Here is a 25,056-nt window from a genome sequence, read left to right on the forward strand (position 1 = left end):
ACAAAGTCACTGTTTTGGTCCACCACTCTCACCAGCATTGCTTTCAAAAGCAGCAGACAGCTGTTTTAAGGGGAAAAAAGCTCAGATAAACCCTTGGTAAACTACCTGCCCGATATCAGGCAGCAGCAAGCAACTGACAAAGTTTGCGACTAATATACGTCAGGCACACACAAACACGTGTCCAAATGAACGCCAATGTTGCTCTGCAGCTGCTGGATATACAAACAAGATATTGTTTGTTAACATGTTCAACATTTCAGCAAGCTGAACTGCCCCAGAGTGGACAAAACATCAATTACTGCAAGTCCTGTAGAAAATGAAGGTTATTTATGATTTTCTGGCTTTGAAAGAACTGCACCAACCTTCACAGAACAAATCATGCAACAATAATGATCAGGGCAAGATGGCTTTGGATTTTGACAACACTTTGACTTGCAAGGAGTTGTGCAAAAGGCATCATCATTACCGAAGCAGCAAACTGTTCCATATCCACAGCATGAGAGACCATTTTATGCAGTCTGTGCATAATTTACGTATAGACTGTTACAAGTAATGTCCAATGGAGAAAATAAATTAGGTGGTAACAAGTTCTATACTGTATGAGTTTCTTCTTGAATCAGTGACATCCAGATTTCCTGTTTCAGCTATTTCTTATATGTAGTAGGAAAATGAATAACATATATTGGGACGCAACATTGTGTTTGTGTTGAAGAAAACAGACCAAAAATTCTTTTCTACTTGCTTGCCTCTTCTACGAGAAGAGAATACTGAAAGTTCATCGGTGTTTGTGCCCTTCGCAGTGACAAAGGAGGTTAAAACAGATATATGGCTGCTGGGCCAGTACTTTTGCAGTCAGACGCTTCATCCTGACTGTTTGTGTAGTACGGGGAGATAAAAACATTTTTGTCCCGTGGTGGGTGAACAAGAGTTGCCATGGCAGCGTGTTAACCACAACTCAATGAGTGTGCCCACAGCAGAGTCGCTAACTTCTACCGCAGCCCACATTTCTCTGATGAGCATGTCGGGGAGGGTGAGTGGGCTGATGGGAGGCACAGCACAGTGCTCCACAGGATATTGACCCCAGCTGCAAAGTATATTCAGTCCATTTAAAGGAAGAGCAGCTCTTGTAGTGGATGTAACTGTCAGGTAGCTCTGATCCAGAAGCAGACTATATCTTGGCTATAAGTCGACAAGCTCTTTGAGTTAGAAGCTGTGTAGAGCTGTTTCCCCATCCAAACAATTACATTTCCTGGCAGTGAAATTCACCTTCTCGAAGAGAGGAAAAGTTTCCATAGGAAAAGTGTGGAAAGGGTTTATCGCTATTAAAAAGTATCTTGTATTAAATGTCCACAAAGTGACAGCAGTCATACTGGTTTATTATGAATTAATTTGATTGCAATCAGTTGTGACATGTCGTGGATGAAAGTCAGAATGACTGCCTAAGTGTAGGTTTGGTCTAAAACCCTGCTTTAAAATGCAACACTATTCCCTTGAGCTTAACTGTCTGATGGCACCGTCCTGGATGCCATGATAATCACCATGAAAGAGAGTCTGCCTTGTTTGCCTGAATATTTATTGGATCTGAAAATGAAAAAAAAAAAAAAAAAAAGTCTGAGCACAGATAGGGATCCCTTAAGCAATAAGAAACAAAAGTGTCTCCAGGCAGCCTATTCCTAATGTATGAAATGTTTCACATGCTTTAAAACATCACATTGACTATGTAACCACCCTCCCCTGTCGCCTGTCACGGACAAGGTCAGGCTGACAGGCCTGCATCTGCCACGCTCACCTAACTTGGTGCAGTTATAGAGGCAAAAATGTACATTTTGTTTGAAGTCCACCGATCCTTTTGATAAGCCTTCTGTTTGACTGGTGTCCATTCCACGGGATTGGTTCGCTTATGAAGCCATCTATCCAACCAGACCGAGCGTGTTGGTTCACCGTCTCTCTCTCAGTGGAGACGCCTTGTGTCACTTACTGGGTGTTATGCTAAATAACACAATAAATCCAAGGTGGTATTTTCACAGCTGGACTGGACATGTTGGCAAGTTAGTATAACTCTGTTCTGGCTGACTGAAACAACACTGGCACAAGGACGGACCCATTGCTGTGGTTCAGCTATTAGCAACCTCAGGAATACACTTCTGTTCACAAAAGGGCCTCTGTGTAAGCTTTAGTCTCAGTATTAGACATCAGGGGAGACAGAAACGACATCAAAGCTCAGCACCACTTTAAAGCAGTCCTGCACAAAGTACCATTGGGACTAGGTCTGCACCAAAGTAACAATAAGACTTGTTCAGTAGATGGATTCAAAGCAGAGGTGGAATTTTGAAGTAATCATAGGATCTGGGAAATATTACATGTGTCCTTATCATTCAATCTACTGACTTTAAAGAATGCAGTAAATTTCAGACTCAGTTCTTGACACCAGCTTTGTTTTTGTCTTGTTTTTTTTTGAGGATGGTGGGGCTGCACTTTCTGGAAATTTTGGGAAATTCACATTCTTTCACTTTCTTGTCTATAGTTAGATGATTCAATTGATACCACTCTGATGGTTGTTCGTTAAATACCCGGCTACAGGCAGCAGTATTTAGAGAGGAAACAGATTGAAACATCTGGCCTGACTCTGTCTAAACGTAACAAAATCTAGCTTCCGCCACATCTGAAGCTCACAAATTAATATGCTATATGTTATTTGTTTAATCTGTGTGGAACCTGAAGTGTAAAAAGGACAATTTGTAGTTTTACATGGACTTCTTCTTGGCCAGGCCCAGGATGGAGGATTTTGTCATTTGTTCTTGAGAGTAATAAGTTAGACAGCCAGTATTAGTAAACCTACCACACAGCCAGATACACACCGTTTTCTCTAAGTGTACTGTGTTGGATTCAACAGAGTACGGGATAATGTAGTGCAAACTTTAGCTCAAATCATCCTCCTCCACAGGCGATAACAGTAGGAGCTGGTGACTCTCTGTGCTAAATGGATCTGGCTGGCTTTTCCTGAGTGAAGCACTATAAATGAAAATCACGTTGGGCCTTCTCCCTCTTATGACTTTCACATGCTCCCTGACTAATACTCCTAGTTAGACCTCCAGCCACTTCAAGACTCTCAACTCTCCATCTCATTGCTACAGTACATGAATGAGAGGAGGAAAGAGAGAGAATGAAAAACAGATTGAGAGAGAGAAACACAGACAAGTTAGTGACTGTTTGTAGTGACAATGTCAGGCCTTACAGCAGAGGCTACACTTGCCACATCGGGATCACGAGGAGTGAGGGGGAAAAAGATGCTTCTGTGAGAAAGAGTGTGTGTGTGTCTGCATGTGTGACACTGTGTGAGAGAGACAGAAAACAAAACAGAGACAGAGAGAGAGTCCAAGAAGCCCTGATACAAAGAGCCAGTGTTTGCAGCCCTAGACTGTCCATCACACTGGACTCTCAGGGGCCATTCAGAATGGCAGTGAACCACGGCCCCACTCTTCCGGCCCACAGGCTGGAGGCCCAGGACAAGACCACCGCTGAGCTCCATCCTGTGTGCCCCTCCAGCACTGCACACAGCTGAGCCACAGTGGGCCTTAGCAGCCGCATCGCGCTCCAGGAGGATACTGTCTGTCAAAGTATTTCAAATCATTCAGTGCGTGAATGAGATGGCTCATCAAGACCAACATGAGCTGCAGGTACACTGGCATACAAACCTGCGGACAGACAGACAGAGCCACAGCTACACAAAGTGACCAAGAAAACAAGGGTGCATCTTAGCTTTGTGTCTCATCACCACAATGCTGGCTTACTAAGCAGGCAAAAGTAGACAACCACCCTGGGACCCTAGATCTCTTAGAAATCCAAAAACCTCCAGGTTTACTGTTTGTCACTGGGTTTTATCATTTGTTTTAATTACTTTTGGACATTTTATAACTTTTTTTGATATCCTAAAGTACAGAGAGTGAAAGGAAGAGCAAGGACAGAGAAAGGGTTAATGACAGGTAACAAATGTCCCCCATCTGGTTGTGAACAGGGGAAGTTGTGGCTCATGACGAGCACATCAACCCCTAGGCCATCAGGGCACCCTGGTTTCGTCAGTAATTTGATTACTTGCAAATTATGTTAATATCAAGTGGCTCCTGCTTTATTACATAATCTTGTGGTCCTGTGTCAAAGTCTAGCTTGAACACCTTTGTTATTTTAGTGTATATTGTGGTCACGTAGTAATTTTTCCTAAATAAATATGTGTTTCATCAAGTTATCACAAACTAACTAATATAGAGAAAACCTGGGGCCAGGCTGTATTCCAAAATAGGAGGACTACCTATATCAGTACCAGTTGTTTGTTGGTTGTTCTGCAAAATGTAATGAAGCTGCCATCTACAGTTTGCTCTGTGCAATGTGCAGTAGGAAACATGAGCTCAACAGCAAATGTTTTCGCCAGTGCCTCCAAACAGGTTATTCCAGCCATGCATCACCACTGTTTGCTTGAGTTCAGATACATCAGTAACTAACCCCTGCAGCTGGCCCTGCTTCATCACCACCCTCCATCCTTCAGCAACAGCCAACACATGAACAGGGAAAGTTGTCACCACAAAGCTGAAATCTTCCAGCAGCTGGGGCTATCAGAGGAAAGTGGAAAAATGTCTAAATTCTGTTTTTACTGCATAGGAAAAAAAAAAAAAACATTTTGGAAAAACATTATTTAATTTGATGTCCACAACAGAAACAAGCACAGACAGACCCACCCAAACAAAGAACCACATGCAAGAATGCATAGTAAAAGTATGCATTTCATATACAAACAAATCCCACAAGTAAACACACTTGGACACACACAATTTGAGATGAGGACATTGCAACTCTTCCATCTCATCCATGAGTCCTGAACAACAAACTGCCTTCCAGCTGTAATAAAATCGCCATCCCCTTTTAATCTATCATCTAGCTCATTGCTAGCAGATGTGTCTGTTTACAGCTAATGCTAAGTATTGTTGTTTGTTGCTCCAATGGGGCGAGCCGCCAAAAAACCCTTTATGAGAAACAGTCTCATTTTCCACACTCTCCACTTTGAGAGGAGCAATACTTTAAAATGCCGTAATGGCTATAGTGGCCGTTCTCGAGGGACGAGAGAGATCTGAGCCTGCAAATTCATCAAAAGTTGTCTCACTGTTTACTCATATAACAACAGAAACTTATAGTCTGTCAGCTAATAGCTGCTGACTGCAGCTCACCCCTGGTTGTGTGAAAGAAGCGAAGAGAGATGTGTGTGTGTGTATTCGGTGACAATTAGAGGCAATGATAGCCATAATGCCTAATAAATGTTTACGTGCATTTATAGACAGGTAGAGTGGTAAATCTCCGAGTTTGACTTGTGGGATTTTTTCAAGTGTATGACAGGAGAGTCTATTTATGGGCCAATATCACGTACAATCTCTCGATGGGCCTTACAGGCCCAAAGGTTCCATACCTGGCCCAAGGTTTTTAAGACAAAGTATAGCTCCTCACAAAAAGACATAGATTTGGGACCATGGTGGCCTAAGGATTTAAGGTGCAAACAATGCAACTGTCACATCCCCGGCTTGGGGTCCTGCTAGAGTCCGGCTGGAGTCCGGCCGTGGACCTTTGTTCCATGTCATTCCCCATCTCAATCTCCCCTCATTTTCTGTCAGATTTCTACTGTCTGGTCTCTAATAAAGGCATATAATGTCCAAAAAAGAAGTAGGACATACAGTAGGTAGAATAAATTGGAAATAAATCTTAGGAGAGGTCATTAAAACTAAACAGAGACCCCTGGCTGGCTGGAGGTGTACTCTAATTGGAGCTGTAGGTGGGAAATTGGCAGTTACAGAAAACAAACAGAATGATTGTAGACATTTAGTAGGCATACGACACTGGGATTATAACCTTACAATAAGATTATAATAGGTCTCATACTAATGATGAAAATCCAATATAAGAGGTCCAGAAAAATAAGGTTCAGTAAACTGGGAACCGATACTTAGTTTACCTGACCCCTTGTCAGTGAGTACCTAGTAGTAAGATAGTACTAAATGGTGTGTATTGCTGTCCTCTTTTCTGACAGATTGAATCTTTTGTTACTGTTGGTCTAACATGAATGGAATAGAGGCACATAATAAAGAGTAAAAGAAAAATCAATGACTCCTGCTGATTCCTACAAGAAGGGGCTGAGCGAGTTAATGACACTCTCGCTTTAGTGTACACAGCCCTCACGGCTGTCTATTTGTGGGACTGGTAATGTCTGGTTCATTTATCTTTGTCCTTGCCAGCCCCTCATCCACCTCATTAATCATCAGTCCCCCCTGAAAGAACGACTCAAACGCACCCTGGGGTTTGATTGATCTGCTGTTGATTCTGCAACCGGCTCATTGTCCTTAAAAGTGACACTAGCATGATGATGACCAGCGGCAACACAGCATGCCTATTGCTGCAGGGGAGAGGTCTGCCGAAAAAAACATCCCACAGATTTCAACTAATTAGATCGTAAAACAAGCAAGCATAACACACTTGACGCATGACATCGACGGCAGTTTTGCAGAGACAGTGGTGCACAATTTGCAGATGAAATATCAACACTTTCGGTTATACAAACACTGAAACAAGGGGGAAGTGCTGACATTAAAAAAACGTCGCTGCTGGGAAAGATCTACCCAACTATTGTACAGAGTGAAACCAAGCAGTCTGGAGTGGGTTAAACCCCCAGTAAACACAGCAATGAAAAGAACTGAACTGGCTCTTTGTGAGCCCTCATTGGTACCTCTTTTGTCCTGCTTCTGGTCTTGGTTTTCTTCTGATGGAGTTTCCATGGTTGTTTTTCTCCCATCCACCAAAAATGCCTTCTTACAGCAAAATCTCTCTACCTCTCTCCCCCTTTACTCTCTCCTCTCTCATTCCCTCTCCTTCCCGCACGTCTCTGCTCTCTCTCTCTCTCTCTCTCTCTCGCTCTCTCTCCTCCACATTTGTGCTTTTCGTTTCGTTATACCACAGTTCCTTTCCGAGATGCGGGGGTCTCATCAGAAGGGATTTTGTTGAGCTTATTTGCATGCCCCAGTCAAACATTACTTAAAATCCAGTTTCAAAGGCAAAATGAGGAATCTATGACTTTTGTAGTGACTGTTTTAGGATTCAGCTGCCTGGTAAGAATGGGCTTGTTATATCAGCGAGGGGATGCAGATGGGAGAGTAGTAACCCCTACTTTAGTTGTGGGTGAAAACCACTCTCTGCTGTAGAGGCTTAGACAGAAAGCACAAAGGCAAAAAATCACCTTTTTCTAATTCCCCTCTGACCATAGAGAGGGGGTAGTGTGTGTGTGTGTGTGTGTGTGTGTGTGTGTGTGTGTGTGTGTGTGTGTGTGTGTGTGTGTGTGTGTGTGTGTGTGTGTGTGTGTGTGCGTGCTGCAGTGTGGACCAGAGTTGAGCCCTTCATCTTCTGATTTGCACCATATGCCTTCTCCTCCTGCAGCATACATTAGCAACCTCTGACCGCTGTCTTTCCTCCATCTGGTGGTTTGTAACTCACATAAAAAGGACACAGGAAAGAAAGGCAGATCAACATTTCCTAAACAGGGAGACGGAGTGTCCTCTGGGCTGATACAAACAACAGAGGAAACCGCATGTGAAAATGGGAGATCCAAAGAGCCAGAGTGGGAGAGACATGGTGAAATTTAAGAAGGGTGAAGGAGCTGATAAAGAAGGGAAGAACGAGAGAATGCTACAAAAACAAAAAGGATGATATAGTGAGAAACAAGAGGAAGATGGATGGTGAGAGATGACCAGAAGAACAGACAGTGAGGGAGACGAGGAAGAAAATCTTGGCTGTGTTTGTTTGGCAACAGCAGGCTGAGGAGCCCCAGGGGCATGCTAATGAGAGAAAGGCCTTTCAGTGTTGGGGGGAGAGGCCTGCTGGAGCGGAGCTGGAGAGGGGGCTTCTCACGGATACCAGACCTCAGAGAGGAGAGGGATCAGCAGGGGAGGGGGAGCCTCGGGGGTCAGGGAAGTGAACTTAGCGGGGATCCCACAACTACAAACGCCGCACTAATCTTAAAGCTTTTTCAATGTCAGCCCTGTAAAACACCAGGAGAACTGACATCATCTTTGTGATGTGGGGAACAGAGCCCATGTGATGGTTATCTGAACACTTTATATGAGAGAACACAGCTGATTTAGAGGTAACTGTGCTTGTGATCTCCACATTAATTGAACTAAGGAGCTCAAGTGAAGCTTCAAAAGAGGACTCAATCTATCACAGTTGACCATGCAGGCAGTTCCAAGTTACGCCAAAGCCAAACCAATCAAGTGATCCATCTTCAAAGTTCCAAGAGCGTATGGACAGCAAAATGTTTACTTCACACGCATAGAAGGAAAATTCAAAACATGTGATTAGGCCTGGTCAAACTATGTTTTTAGACCAACTTTCATGTATTCTTGAATTTAGTATGAACAAACACATGCATTTGATTGGAATCAATGACAAATGTCCCCGGCAAATATAGTTTCAAGCTTTTTTGGCTTGGAGATCAAGCAACTTTTTCTTTTCTATGTAACTAAACACGGTAGAAGTCACAAATATGTTGCTTCTGAGTGCACGTGTTAATGAGATACTCTATTTTAAGCTTTCTGAGAAAAGTCATGCATTGACTTGGGTGAAAAAATGGGGTCAAAATCAGTGCAAACAGCAGTAGAAATAAAAGAAATTGCGTATGTATAGTGTTTATTGTCAAGATGCTAATGATCTCCCTCTCACAGGCAAATCATGAAGACAATTTAATCAGTGATTTTGAGAGACATTAATTTCCTTCACCTCGGTATTAAACCCTGTTTCAGTCAGACACACGCGGGGAAAGCCAATTGAGACACATGTTTATAAAGTTAGATTTGGCAGAAAATGCTTTTCTCTTTCATGGAGCTTTCAAAGATTAGGAGCAGCAGCAAAAAAATTTATAGGGAGCACTAATCCCAATAAACTAATACATTAGATTTTAGTTACATTAGCAATTTCAAAATCTTAGCACATAACGAGGAGGTTGAGGTGGTGTTTGGCAAATGGCACTGCCACAAACATATCAGCAGAGTAACCGTGACATGTGTCAGGTTATGATGGCCGTGCTGCACAGTACAACTGCATGAATATGATTTGACATTACAAGTCATCTGGTAGCCAAGCAGCTAATAAATGGGCCAGTGATTGGTAAGCATGAATAAACCAGCTGATGCCAGTCAGCTAATGTAAGTGCAACCTGCCTAATTCTAGGGATCCAATAGACAATACTTTGTCTACCTTGTGTGTTTCTTTGGGGCATGACAGTTCTCTAATATAGTGATACCACTTTATAATAATATATACTTAACTTTATTAAATAAATCATTTAATTCTGATACCGATAAGCCGCTATAATGCCTAATAATGCCTATAAATTCAAAAATGACATTATGAATATCAATCACTCACCCTCTGCTCTGAAATATTTCTAGCATTAGCTTCACACAACATTAGCTGTCATTCAGAGGTCTGTTTATGTTCACCTGATGAATGTAAATCCAATACTGACTCTACTTTGATCTCAGTTTTGGTCTCCAACCAAGCCAAAAAAACAAGTAAAATATCTGACTATTCAGCAAGAACTTTCTTCACCACCTAGTCACAGTTGGTCGTGTACTGTGTCTTTATTGGGGCTTTTTTGCTGAAAGCAGCTCTCTGTTGTTTGATTTGAAGCTGATTTGAACTGAGAGGGGCCATTAAACTAAAACGATAAACTCAATAAACTTAAAAAGCAGTGTAAAAGCTGCAGAGTTGGGTGATAATTCTGTGTGGCTTTGTCCCTGTGAACAGCTCATTTCAGATTCAGTCATTTGACTGATTGTGTTGATTAGTGGAGCTTTATCGGCAATTTAATGACAAAATATTATGAAAAGCAGTAACAAATGAATGAAGCAAGACAGGTATTTTTAGACACAAAGAGCAAAAGACTGACTTAGACATCCCCATGCTACTGCCACACATACACAGGCCGAGTGGCTGTGGGAATAATCGTGTGAACGTAGGACGTAAGGCCCGAGTGCTGCATGCTCAGCTTCAGCGTGAGACAGCGCCACTCCCCTACTTGAGGCAACAATCTGAATGATGATGAAGCTCATACAAATGGAGGAGGCTTCATTGTGGGTCAACCTTTCACGTTGTGAGACTGGGGGCCCCGAAAGCTCCTCAGTGTTCAGTCACCCGTGAAGACCTGCACCCTGCTTGGCTCACGTTGGGGAGGGATTTCTCAGGGAGCGAGGTCTGTGTCCAGGCCAGAGCACCACTTAAAAACCCTAACAACAGTTTGAAAAAGCAGGCTCACCACACCAGAGTAGAGGAGGACAGAACAAACCAGAAGGGTGTGGATGGGCCATATGAGGTATGACAGGTTGTAAATGCCAAAGTCTGCTGAAAAGGAGAGGGAAGCCAAAACAGGAAAGCAAACTCATCGTCCAAATATCCCACAATATTTCGCTGCTCTTGTGGAAAAAGCTGTAACAATCCCTTTCTTGTATTTGATAGTGAATGCTGAGATATTAAAACTATGTAGACTGAGATTCTTGCAAACACTGTTTTGGCAATTTGTTGCAGTCGATATCATTCCAGTCTACTGTGGAGGCATCACTGACCTAGATTTAAATGTAGGCCCCCTTCATAGGTCAATCTGCTCTGTATGTCTGCCGTCATGTTTGGCGTGTTGAATCCAAGTCATTGATTGGTTTACAAAAACACTGCACGACAAACACATTACATAGATCCATTTACTTGTTTGCTGACCCATTTTCCTCCGTGGGTCTCCAGTGGAACAAAAGCATTACAAATTCAGAATGAATTTTGCTAAAAAAAAACTCAACATATGATTTATAACACTCAAGACATTCAAATTTATGCCTCAAACTCACCCTATAAGTTAAACTGAGTTGTATTTATAAGAAAAATAATCCTCCGTCTGCTATGGAAAAAATGAATATGCTAACTGTCCACATTCATTATAGCATGACATGTGGACAGTGAAAGAGAAAACCACCATGGGCTGACTCATTTTGAGCCTTGTGCTTCTTTCTGGCTCTGTCAAAAAGCTACAAATTAAGAGAAATCCCATAACAGAAAAAAAGAGGGAAATTCAATACACTCGGTTTGAGTAGAGTAAGGGTTAAACGGCATTATGGTGTCATTTAAATAAAGGCTTTTCCACCCTCTTACGTGAACTTGAGCTTTTGTCGTTTCTCTTCTACTGCAGGTGCCTGTAATCCATAACTCCACAGAGAAGTCATGTTTAAGGCTCTGACTATTGATTATTTTCTTTACCAATTAAGCTTCTGATTATTTTCCCAATCCTGTGGTCTCTAAAATGTCAAGAAAAGTGAAAAATGTCCATCACAAGTTCCTATAATCCAAGGTGTTTTGTCTGACCAACAGTCCAAAACCCAAAGACTTTCAGTTAACAATCACATGAGAAAAAGAAAAGAAGTAAATCCTAACTATCCTTTAACCCACAATGTCTGGAAATCAAATATGCCCAGCAATCTCAGACTTTAAAATTATATCAATGATATTTTAAATGTTTTCTTTAACAGAAAGTGCCGAATTTGAGTTACTCACTCACCTAAATTCTAGCTGTGGGTACAGGATTGTTCATTCACCAAGCTGACAGTTTATCAATCCAGAGAATTATTTTGTGGACTTTATGAACCCAAGAATTCACCTCAAGATCTGCCATCCCCCAACCTCAAAAATGAAATCTTAAAACCAACCAACCCCTGCATCCGTTTGTGGTGCAACACATTTTTCTTCATGCTAGAAAATTCCACCACAACAGGAAAACAACCCAAGTACGCATAACTTCTTGCAGTACGATGGTGGAAAAACTTTGCTATTCAATTTCAACCATTTCTAATAGAGACATACGTTATGTCTTGGCATTTCTTCCATTGTACAGATTGATTTTTGTTTTTTTTATTGTTGTTTTTTTTGCGTGTTTTTTTTTTTTTGGTTGTTTTGTTTTTGTCTCCAGTGTAATTATAAGTGTTTGACCAATCAATGCCCTGGGTATCTGACTCAGCTCTTCTCTAATTGCATGTTTGTGTCACTATCGTGTTATTTCCTGAAATGGACTGTCACTCAGGGATGCCTGGCAGCCATGTTTTTCCTTTAAAAATGACTTAACAACCCTGATTCTCTGGCACCTCCACAGCCACTGTGGTTGTACCCTAAGTGTGTTGCAGGGAGTGTGAGAGACACAGATGCTTCATATTATCCAGGCTTCCACACTTATAGTACCTTGGAAAGTACAGAAAACCACTGTAATATCAAAACCTAAAGACGAAGAATTTCATAATTTCACTCTGGAGTCCAACGATCAAATCAGTGCCAGGAAATGGAAACAGAAACCTGGAAAACAATGAAAGAGTAATACAGAGAGAGGAGGCGTTTTTAGTAGCTGTACCCCACCACCCCGAATTAAGGTCATGAACTTATGCCATTTTAGAGAAAAGTAAAGGTCTTTGCATAATTGTGTGTTTTTTGTTTCTGTGTGCACTAAATATTTTAATGATGCCTCTGGTCTGGGAAAGGCTTCACTGTCTTTGTGGTCCACCACGCTTACATTATGGAGCCAATGAACCAGCCAATAATGAATAATAATGAAAATAGCCAGATACCTCTGAATAGTTGTCTGTGAAAAAAATTAGGGGATATAAAAACACTATTATTTCTTAATAGGGGATAACACATCATTCACCAGTTTTTCTGGTATAGATGGTGAGAAATTTGTAAGGAACAAAAATCAATTTCATAAGCAGGCAGGCACTCAGTAACGCAATCTGTCATCTTGTCAAATGTGACTCAGGGCTACAGTTAGGAAAACATGTATCTTTAGAAAAATGAACAGGAAGTCATGCCTACTGTTGTAACACTACCCATATAAGGGTGACACATCATCAATTTTGCTAATATTGTGTGTCCCTGATTCTTAAAACTGCAACAACTGATTTTTTTTTTTTTTTTTTTGGCTGAAAAAAGCCGTAAACACAACACTAACATATTATCAATTTTTGAAGTTCATATGGCAAACACACTAGCTAAAAATTTTTATCTACATAAATACAGCAGAGAAAGAGCAATATTAGCATAAGTGTATTAGCATATCTATGTTTCTGGCCACATAATCAATGCAAGTCCAATATTCACTATACTTTTAACTCCGTTTTTGGTCTCAACCAGTTCCTGAGGGAACTATCTGGCATGTTCACCAGCTAGTTGCTAACTTTGTCTGCCCATCATTTGGTGCTCAGCAAATAGTGAACAGTGAGTTTTGTTCTGGTGAAAATAGCTGCCTGCTGTGGCTGGAAACAATGAAAACCAAAACAATGTGCTGAAAGTTGTTATCAAGTTTATGCAGAGTTCTTTCATATAAGAACTAAGGTATAGATGTCCTTCTAATCTGATTTAATCTATCTACTCTCTTTACATCTCTTTCTCTGCACCCGTTAACTGCAAACTGCACCCCCCCCCCAGTCATTTTGACACCCAGCACCTCCTAAGGCCATTTGAAACATATGACAGTCCATTAAACTGCACTGAGAGTACAAATAAATCCCATAGGGACTGCCCTTAGTGGTGTTAATCCTTTAAATACAATACCTATCACCATAAGCATTTCTATATTTAGCCCAATACAAAGACCACTGAGTTGCCTTTTATGTTACTTAAATGACTGGACAGCAGTCAGTTTGAATTATCATGAAAAGAAATTGGAAGGTTATCTGTTTTGTCTTGTGCTACAGCGTGCACATAATTGAACTGAATAATGAACATTCTGCTGGTAAACGAAACAACACAGGCATGCAGTTATTATTCATTATTAGCTGTGAGAATAACATGAATACCATGAAGGCCCATGAATTCATTGATGTATTAGACACATCTTTTGAGATGTACAAAGTGCAAGATGCTGAAGCACATGAAATTTAGCACTAAATTTATGATATTTATATGGAAAATCTGGCATTTTGTATCAGGAGGCAAAGCAAACTGTGAAAGCAAGAGATTTCTAATTTGATGTCTCACACTCCATATGTCCACCTTACACGGATGAGGATCTCCACAACTCCAATATTCTCACACTCCAGCAGCTGGGATTGCAAATAACACAGGGCTGAAGACAGTCTTTCATTTTTCTACTTGTTGCACGGGGCATAAGCATCTGAACACACACAAACACACACAATAGAGACATAATGAAGCACAGAGAAATGGAGACAGCAGACGAGACTCCCCAGCTAATCTTGGGGTTACTTCCCATGAACAGCCCCCACCCTCCCCTGTGTTTCTCCCCCAGCTGCTGGGATCTCTTTCTCTATGTCGCTCCCGCCGGTCCTATTGTCCTCCGCCTCACGCTGCCAACCTTTCACCCCTGACCCAAGAGTTTACCCTTTTCAAATCTTCCAGCACTGTTCCCCCAAACCCTCATTAGAAGGAGCAGAAACCTCCTCTTTTCAGCCCCAGCTGGTGCTACTCAACAGACCAGTCAGTCAGGCCCCACCGTGTCAGGATTCATCGTCAGCACTATGACAACAGAGCAGCCGACATGCAGATCACTTTAATGCCATTGTTCCGCAAGGCGCTCCTCCCTGTGTCTCAAAGCCCTGCGTCCTGGGGCTGGATCCTGGTGGGACAGGGTCGGCCGTAACCTGAACCTGACAATTCCATCCCTGCAGAGATGTGTTTGTCCTCATATTCATGATAAAAAAAAGATTAGATGTGGACCAAGTGTTTACCAAAGTGGCAGATACAATTAATCAGGAGAGAAAGATGGAAGCTGTTCTCTCTAGTGGTTGGTATATATTCTACCCTAGCTGACCCCTGCGAGATTGGGTAAATCCCTTACTTTATTGCTTTAAGCACCAATAGGCACTTCTCCATCAGCAGAGACTGTATGTCCTTTTCTCCATCGTAGTGGACATTATAAAGCTTCACTTTGCAAAGTAGAACCCATTTATGGCACCATCTTAAAGAGAGTGCTGTTTCTTAAATCATTTTATTGGAATAAAAATACAAGTGCTTCTCCTTTCACCACAAGAATTTTGTGTTTACATGTTCAGATCCCTTTGACCCCTGAAACTAATTAAAAACCATCTGCAACATTTACTGGCTATAAATGAATCAGTAAAACACTGTATACTTTGGTCTTTCTTTTTGCAAATATGCTGCTTTTAGTGCAACAGGACACAGCAAAGTCACATACATGTCATACCCCAAATTCAAATGACTTTGAAAACAATAAAGAAAAATAATGGAAAATTTAAATAAGCATATTTATCAAACGTCCCCAGCAACAACCAACACAATGCAATCCTTAGAAACTCTTAAGCCGTAGGGTACTGTACTTCACATGGCATGGGGCAACTTGCAGACATTAGACACGTTATGCACACATGCAAGCTTCCACACACTTTCATACACTTGCCTCTCTCACACACACACAGGATCATGTGTTCAGTTGCAGAAAGCTTGCTCAGTACATTCCAGATGCTCTGCTCCGTCACAACATTAGGTTTATATTTTCAGCTGTGGCCACTCTATTGTTACAGTATTGTTTTCCCATAGAGTCGAGGTCAAAAGCTAAGACGATTTATGAGACCTCTCCGTGGTGTAGCTGTAACATTCATACTGCTCACTGATCTCTCCCCTGGTCTGCGTGTGGTGACAATGTCAAGCCCTTTTTCAGACAGAAACATCTGGGATTTACTCTCCCCTGAAGCTGCTGTTGGCTGGTATTTTTTCTCCTGTCCTCTGAGTTGAACTAACAGTAAGTGACACATAAGCCTTAAAAAACCGAGAGCAAATGGTGAAAGCATCATACATTAAAGCATAACTCAGTTGTGTGGGTTCAGATATAGATATATATATATATATATATATATATACATATATATATATATATATATATATATATACATACACACACATATACACATATACACACACATACATACATATACATATTCATATACATACACCTACATATATATTCTTAAACAGTCTCCCTCAGCTATTGGGTTTCCTGCAGCTGTCGCCTTATGAAAGCTCAGCTATTGCAGATTATCATCTTCTTGGCAGAAGCGCCTCTTCCTGTCTATCAAGCCTTTCTCTGGAGGATAATAAGCAGGCATTGAAAATTTCTCACTTGGAAACTTTTGATCTGATTCCTGGCAGTAGAGAGTATATGTCCAGTGGTGTCTAACTCTGGTTTCACTGTGTCACATGCAGCACCACAACATGACAACATGAGTAACAGGGGTCATGTGCACTTTCCTCATCTTAGAAAAGCAACAAGCTGTGAAGAAATATTTGGCAAAAGATTTGTTTTTGTAACAGTATTATCACAAAAAAAAGATTGATAATTCAAGTAGAATTTTACACATAATCCTGAATGTAGAAGCAAAGAAAAAGTCATAAGGGGTTACATGGGTATTCATTTAAATTCCTGCTTAATTCATCACAAGCGTACCATTTGGCTGCATCCAAATGGTCTCAGGCGGTCTGGCACGGCTCTTCATATGGTGAACATTTCTCATTGGTGTGCTGGGGTACCCCAGATGCTTTTGTCTTACGGTTGTTTAGCAGCTGCGTAAAAGCACTGAGGACAAAGACCTATCTGTGGAGGGTTGAATACACTCAGTGGGCACACAGCCAACAGCTCAATCCTACAGGCTCCCACCGCTGAAAAGCGTAATGCATTCTGCTCTAACTCCTCACAGATGATCTTACAGGGAAATTAGCTGGAGCCCCCTTTATTTCTTCTCATGTCACCTCATTTCACATCTGAACTGTGGTCACATTGAGCTCCTAAATAATTATCTCTATAGAAGTTTTTGAAACTTTCTCTCAAAATAGGGAGAATGAATACACTATGCAGAAATTGTCAACCATCTTAGCTGGCACACCTCCTCACCACCGTCTCTGATCACAGAGTGTAGAAAAATATCAATGTAACATCTGTGACATCTCCAGTAGGTTTCTAAAGGGACCCTCTGAGGCCTGGATTTCGGTTTACTACCAGAGAATTTAAATTTTGAAAAATGGGGTGGAGGCCTTGGTGGAGTTTAACCATGACAAGTGAGTGGCATCAAGCATTTGGCTGACTGACCACAACAGGCTGACACAGTTGTTGTTCAACTAAACATATCTAAAAACATAGCCTCCTTGTCTTAAAGCTATGAAGCAGTATTTGTTCAAATTCTTAGTTTCAAAAATGTTTTTGCCTGCAATTCGGCAAAAATCCTTAAGGCTGGAGTCCTCAAAACAAAGTAGTTCATATGATGTGCTATCTGACAGTATCTAAAAGCAAAAAAGTGTTTATAGTTCTTCCGAACATCCACACTCAAAGGCGGGGTTAAGAGCTTGCCATCATAGAGAACGTCGAGGTGCAATAATTGGGATAAAGGCTCACAGTTTTGGACAGTCTTTCAATAAAAGGTATTCATAGTGTTGCACTTGTTTGTACACGATAGAAGTAGTTGTGTGAACTGAGGAATTAAAAAAAAAAAAAAAGAAAGAACTTCAGAGATAAGCTCAAACCCTGCCAACACACACACCCAGCCAGTCACAGTTTCAGAAACTAACAAAAACTGCATGCAACGGTTTTTGAAATGATAGGGTTGCGAGGTAAACAGTCCCTCAAAAATGGTAAATGGTAAATGGACTGCACTTATATAGCGCTTTTCTAGTCTTATTGACCACTCAAAGTGCTTTACACTACTGCCACATCACCCATCCACACACTGATGATACATCGGGGGCAATTTCGGGGGGGATCGATCCACCGACCTTCTGTTTAGTGGACAACCCACTCCACCTCTTGGTCCCAGCCGCCCCTAATACAGCGTTCGCATCACAAGAGATACAATCGGATACATGCATGTGCACTTGCTGGCGAGAGGAAATAGGTCACTCTGGGAAACATTATTGACTATCTAATCAATGTCCCCTGAGCATGTGATATGGAGAAAGTGAAGTAAAGCATAGACGGTGTCTTTGGTGCCGTAGTGAATGCGGTCATACATAGTGCTGTACAGTGGTCCACTGCAGAAAATCCTGCAGTGGGGCTGAATGCCTGTTGAATGAGTTAGTGAATGTTCATCAGCTGCAGGGGCTCTTTGCTTTCCCCAACCCATTATTTCCCCACAGGCCTTCTGGAACAGTCATCTGAATGTGAACAAAACACTGATACAGACTGCCGCTCCACTGGCAAATATCACCACTGCACTCTATGTGCATGCACTGATGCCAGCATATTGTAAAACTGAAGGAAAAAAATTCAAATTGGGCCTGATTATGCATGTATTTGGCAGTTTAACCTTGATAATCATGGGTGTTTTTCCTCCTGGAGTCTTACAGATAAGATAAAGGACAGCTTTGTATCTCTGGAACATTTTATACAACTCCAGAGTTCAGCTGCCTTTGAATATCTGAGAGGCTGTGTGTGTCTTTTTCATATAGGGAGTATTTTCCGATATTTAAATGCCACCCTGTTTCTACCATGTAGCAGTGTGACTGCGACATCTCTCTAACAAGGGTGAAGTTGCACACACAAACGCACATACATAGAGAGTCACTCATACGTCCACTTGCATCCCTTCTGTTCAACTGTGAATAGGCTTTTAGTAAAAGTGACGGCCAACGCACATGCTTGAACAAGCATCCCCACTCAGGAACTTCTATTCCTATCATTTCATGTCACAATACTCAATGGCCCTCTTTGTTGTCGGGAGGAGTTATTAAGCTCAACAAATTAACATGACGACTGCTCTGGCAGACCTGCAGTGCTGAAGGAAAAAAACATATGTATATAAAGGCAGAGGCAAGCAGTGACGATGAGAGAGGAACAGAGACCAGAAGAGAGAGAGATAGAGAGAGAGAGAGAGAGAGGAGGGAGAGTTCAGAGGGAACAAAGTGGAGCAGGAAGGGGAGCCGGAGATGAATGAAGTCTTGATTGAACTAAAGGGGTCTCTTTTTTAGAGCAGCACGGTTGCAGAAAGTACTGTATGGGCCTCGTCTACTGTATAATTACCAAAGATGCTCAGTCATATCCTATGCCAAATGGAAATAAGCCCAGACATCATTTAACTATGACAGCAACTACCTCATTATGGAAGATATTCACTGTAATTAATGATTGCAAACCACACACAAAAAAGCAATTCAGCGGTTATTGATGGTGACATCAAAACGTGGGATTGGTCATTAAAGGTTAGCACATGCTTTATTTGGACTGAATCACATTTTAGGAAATTCAAGAAAAGCAGTGCTTCCTTCCGGAGTTAACGAGAGAATGCGTTGATTCAAACAAACAAACAAACACAAAATAGCCATGTTCTATTTTCACTCTCGGCGCCCTTTGACCAGCTCTGCAGTGACTCATTCTTCCAGTCCTGCCTTTTTTCTCCTCATCTCTTGGGAAAAGAAGCATGTGCATATACATACAATATCGCACGAGTCAAGTAAAAGCAGGGAAAATGACCTGACTCTCTGTTATTGTTCTGCCATTAGTTGACAAGATGTTGATTCCAAAAAGCGTAAAAAAAACGCCTCCGCTGGCTCAGCATTAGCAGTCAATAAGTCTTTCCTCTCCTCAGACTCAGGATGCAGGGTCACAGCACATACTGTCCACCGCATGCATCTGTGACAGTAATCACTGCTGATGCACGAGCTACAGAATCTGACACTTTCCAGACATCCTTATTCAGACGGAGCAGGAATGCACAACATTAAAGAGCACGAGACGGCTGACACCACGGAGACACTTCCCAGACACACATGTAAAAATCATTATAAGGGAACTTTCTGTCCAACTCTTGTGTGTGTGGCTCACTGCAGAACAGAATTGATCAGATTTTATCATGAGGTCTTCACTATAACTACGAGACTATTAACATTTGACACCATTTTTATGCCTGTACATGTACACTAGCAAACCATGAGTCAGTAACAGCTGAGCCGTTGAACTACAGCAAGATGTTCAATTAAAGACACATTCAACACTGTCAGCTGTGATTAACTGTCTTTTTCTTGAAATTACTCAAAAACAATGATGTAACATTTGGATCTGGTTTGAATCCAGCCTTGGTGACCTTTTCCACAGGACCACCACGCAGAACACAAAGCACTCTGAGCAGAAGTTCATGAGTTTCCATAAGGAAAAACAATCTTTCCTTTTTTTTTGCAGTGAGGATCTGGCTCCAAGAAGAACAGACACAGTGTTCGCAGTCAGGTCCATAATTTTCTGTATTTGATTAGTGGAATCTCCTGTCATAAGACAGCTTTGACTGTTAAGCACATAATTAAATTGTATCTGCAAAAGACATAAATTGAAAATATGGGTAATTTTCCACACTGTATGAGACTGAGAGCTTCTAAACTGTTTTTTCCAAACTCGTCTTAGACAACGTTAAGCCAAGAAGTTTAGTGAAAAAAAAGAAAAAGAAAAAAAAAACTCTGCTTGTGTTCAACATTTTTGTTCTCTGTTGTTTAGAGTAACAATCTGCTGCAAGGAAAAAAAGACACCTTTTCAGCAGCGTGTCACACTTTTCTTGCTAAAACAAGTATGATCACAAGAAAGAACATTTTTATCCTCAGGCCAACACTTCTTCTTCACATGTTTTGCTCAGTGATGAAATATCTGAGGTGAACTTTGACCACAATTTGTTCCGTTCCGTGTGCTTAGTTATCGAGGAGGCTCCTGACAACTGAATACATCTGGTTGGGTGAGTGTCACAGGACTAACACCAAGAACCTAACAAGATATCTGTGGAAAATTACTCGCTGTCTCCTTCTGAACTGAGCTCAGTGGACTGAGAGCAAGCTACCCTCCCACATCCCAAACACGGGCCAATGCACTGTTAAATCGCTCACTGCAAGGACAGTGGAGAATCTCTCTGAAAAACCCGCCGCCCCTCTGCGAGGCGAAGGTCACCGTAAAATCAAATCAGACATAAGTTATATAACCGCTGAATGACATCTTCACTTCACAGCTCTGCACGCCATCAGCTCCGAGACATCCTGTTTATTTTGGGCTGAACGGTTTCATGAACACAGCTAATCCGTTTTTTGTTTTGAAAGCTATTTCACATGAAACACGGCGAATCACAGCACAGCAGTATGATATCCGTCTTTCTCTGACACAAAAAAAAAGGCGACCTTTACAGCAGCTAGCAAGTCTCCACATAAATCTCTTCATGCACACAACACCAGGCTATAGGGTTTTTCCTGAAAGGGCAATAAAAAAAATCTTCGAATGTAAAATGGGAGCTTTGGCAAGTGGACAATGCACAAAGGTCGATTGCCTTGCAGAGTAATATCCTCTGTGAGAAAGTGAGAAAGGGTCTGTGGGGAACTAGTTCACAAGGCATCCGCTCTGAGACTTGCAATTGACTGAACTTCTCTCTCTGCATTAAGAGCCACTGAAGTCGCACAAAGGAGCAGCTCCAAATTAGGAGCACAAAGACGCTTCTGTGAGAGCTTCGGGGCGAATTAATGAGCACTGATACACATTCTCACACAGTGTTCTCCCCCGGCCTCAGCTGCACCGTGGCAAAACAACGCAAGCCCCTACAGGCGTTCCCTGTCATTTTACTGTCAAACATCCAGTGTTAAACACCCAACATCTAGTCCAGGATGAAAACAGTTGGGAGTGGGAGCTGAGCGGTCTTCCCGTGCACCGTCCCATCTGATTCACAGTTCATCATAGTCGTAAAGCCTTAAAGTCGGCGAGAAGTTACCGTGGCATGAGCGCCTGACTCCTCCACTGCATCCCCCCAAGGTCTGGAGCACAGATGGCCCACACTCGGTTGTGATCTAAAGATGGGACATTCCCAGCTCAGCCTTTCAGATTTTCAGAAATTACAAGCTCTGGCATGACACACAGAGCAATCCGACTAAAACATGATGTTGCTTTTAGTCGTTCTTTACCTGCAAAACACACTGTGCCGCCTGGTTAGGAGACACCACGACAACAACCTTTCACCTTTATGACAGTGATTGTCAAACACTGCACCATGATCAATCACTGCTGACCAATAATGATAGATAAAGACTCATAATGAAAGGCGTGGCCAGTCGAAAACAGGTTTCGATCAAATACTTTTGAGCATTAAGGCCCTTACTGAAAGTCAAGTAGCGAGAGACAGTGGAGGCAGCAAGCTCTCCTGGACTTAACACCTCGAGCAGAGTTGACTGCGGGAATCCCGATAGACTTAATCTCCCTAATCGCTTTCTTGCTTCAGCAGACTGCCCTAATGCTGATTCTCGTGAAACCGGGTCGGGTACGCAGGCTCCCTCTAGGTCTAGTAGTAGTAGTAAAAGTTGAAATCTGTTTGGTTTTACCCCTTGAAGCAGTCGGAGCACGCCCCGACCGGTGGAGCGGCAGTAACGGCGTAGGGAAGCATGCTGTCATCACGAAAGCGCGATACTTGTGTCCATCTATACCGGAGCATCCGTTCGTAAAACTTACCCATCTTTTGTTCGTTCGTTTTTGTCTTTTTTTTGTCTTCCTCTTTTGTAAGTTTCCCAAAGTGTCCGAAGTTCGAGCGATCAGCTTGAAAGTTGAGCCCCAGCTACACTGACGCTGCGTCCCGGGATGCACACTGGCCGCCCGGCTGCTCGTACGCTCGACGCTGCGTCCCTTTGGAGACAGCCCGGCTGACGTCACCACACGGAGGGGATTACTGATGGGAGGACGGAGCTCGCGCAGGCTGCCCCCCCCCCACAGGAAGTTTCACTGGTCACCAGGAGTCATCAGGAGCCGCTTCACCTGAAAGCACCCCCGCAGTCCCCCTGCAGACAGGCACGACTGTGTTGTCGTTGACGTCGTCACCAAGCCTTTCAAACGCGGCGCCGCTAATCAAGATTAGAGAACAGGCGCGCAACGCAGGTCCCTCTGTACCGTTGCCCCACCGCGGGCACACGGCGGGCCGGCGTTGAGGGTTAGGTGTTATCAGGTCCGCTGTGCCAAAGTGACAAACAGCCCGACGAGGTGCGCCGCTACGTTCAAGTCACAGAGCTGAGCATTTGTTTCTCAGAAGAAGAAAAGAAAAGAAAATGACCAGTCAGCTTTTGAAGAACCTGGGAGGCTGTTGAACATCACTTACTGCTGCCGTTCTTATCATTTTATTGTTTTAAATGAAAATGTTAAAAAGAAAAAAAAAATGCAGTGTACCATCAATATATAGGAATAGAACTGTGTGTTACACATTGGACATATTCAGCACAGGCGCATGTCATTTCAGGCTACCTGGATTAGGAACTGCAGAGGCAAACTTGGCAAATAGTTTAAAAATCTTTTGGTTTTTTTTTTAAACTGTGTAATGGATGATTAGAAGAGCCTTTAAGAATTCTGGAAAATACCTTCAGAACAGCAGTCATTGTTGCTAAACAACCTACTGGGGTTTTTTCAAAGCTCACAGGGGATTTATTTTTGGGAAAAACAGTTGCCTAACTGTGACTTCATGTAAGTGGGAAGCACAAACTAGGGTTAGAATGATTCTGCTGTCCTCTCAAGTGTTTCTTAAGTGGAAATGGACAAAAAGAATGATCTTTGACTTGAATTAACTTGACTACATTTCATAAACATGGAAAAAACTGTATTTCACAATACTGTAAATACAAATGCAGATTACTTCTCCTACCCCATCCTTAAAAAAACTCCTACCCATCTCATAAGGTGTCTGATTTTAAAGATATCTCTCATGTGTGATATTACTCCGGTGGAAAAATGTGATAAATGGCAGTCTTTCAGAAAGATGGGGCCCTAGCAGAAACAGTGCCAGTCATCATCAGTCCAGTGTGCTAGTATCCGGTATCCAAGGAGGTCTGAGCACCCCCTAATCCAGTCCAGTCTTTTCATTGGTGGCCAAGTGGGCAATTCTCAATGGGTTGTTTCATGGTCAAACAGGGCATCTGCCCAACATGGCAAACACAAAAACCGCTGAAAGACAAACATTTAACTGGTCAACTTCGTACTTACAAGGACAATATCCACCTTTTTTTCAAAAATACATACATTTTTTTATTTTCAAAGCACAGTGCACATTTACTTTCTGTGCGGCACTTTTGGGCTTTGATAGTGTAACTGTCAGTAAGTCATCTTTTCTTTTCCCAAAATAGGTTCTACAAATATATGAGTGGTCAACATAGCAAGCATGATAAAGAAGTGTATTTTTGTCCACTTATATTTAATACAGTATATATATATATATATATATATATACTGTATATATCTGTAATTTTTCAAAGCTCATTTTATCATTCAGTGTCAGTACTGCAAGTGTCCAACAACTTTTAAATTATTTTCCTCATGTGTGATAAACTTCATACCGTAAGTACAGTCTACATTACAGACCACATTTGACTGACGCATCTTCAGTTTGTGTTCAGAAATCTGCATCTGCATGAACCAAAAGTGCCACATTTGTTCTGGGTCGGCTTTCTCTCTGTCAGTGTGCATGAGCTGCATGGCGGTGTGTGTGAATAGAGGATCTGCATGGGAACATTCCAGCACTGTGCTGGCTGTTACAGCAGGCACGGCAGCTGGCAGACAGCAGGCGTGCAACTGTTATTAGGGTGGACCATGGCAAAACAAAACGCATCAGACAAAGCCTTTTTATCTGACATTATGCAGTGCATATGGTCATGTCACTTACAGAGCACTACACAGAGGACATGAGATGATCACCTTAAGAACATTTTTATGATTGCAGTGCCATCTAGTATAGAAGTAATTAACGGGTGAGATAAGATCACTTAAAATGTCCATTTGAACTCCAAATACTTGATGAATAAAAATGGGCACCTAGCAGATTTAGCTTTCCAGCACAGAATCAGGCCCTAGACGAAGCTGTTTGGAGCTGTCAGCCCACTGATTTACTGATTGTTTGATTGGTTTACACTGAAATCTCACATATTTCATATGGGCAAAGTATCAGAAACAGTAATATTGTCCTTCTTAAGTGTTTTTCTTACCAACAAGGCAATATAAGAAAT

General features: G+C 42.0%; 1 protein-coding gene across 2 annotated transcripts in view; it reads right to left on the reverse strand.

The window, feature by feature from the left end:
- gpm6bb (glycoprotein M6Bb) overlaps positions 1-22,700 on the reverse strand; it is a 30,714-nt gene extending 8,014 nt beyond the window's left edge. For both annotated transcript variants that reach the window (XM_040148677.1, XM_040148678.1), the window contains exon 1: positions 22,529-22,700. In XM_040148677.1, coding sequence (XP_040004611.1) covers positions 22,529-22,532 — 4 coding nt within the window. In that variant the 5' untranslated portion in view covers positions 22,533-22,700. The remainder of the gene's footprint in view (positions 1-22,528) is intronic.
- Positions 22,701-25,056: the final 2,356 nt, after the last annotated feature.

This window comes from Xiphias gladius, chromosome 16 (genome assembly GCF_016859285.1).
Source record: "Xiphias gladius isolate SHS-SW01 ecotype Sanya breed wild chromosome 16, ASM1685928v1, whole genome shotgun sequence".
In the NCBI taxonomy this organism is placed as follows: domain Eukaryota; kingdom Metazoa; phylum Chordata; class Actinopteri; order Istiophoriformes; family Xiphiidae; genus Xiphias; species Xiphias gladius.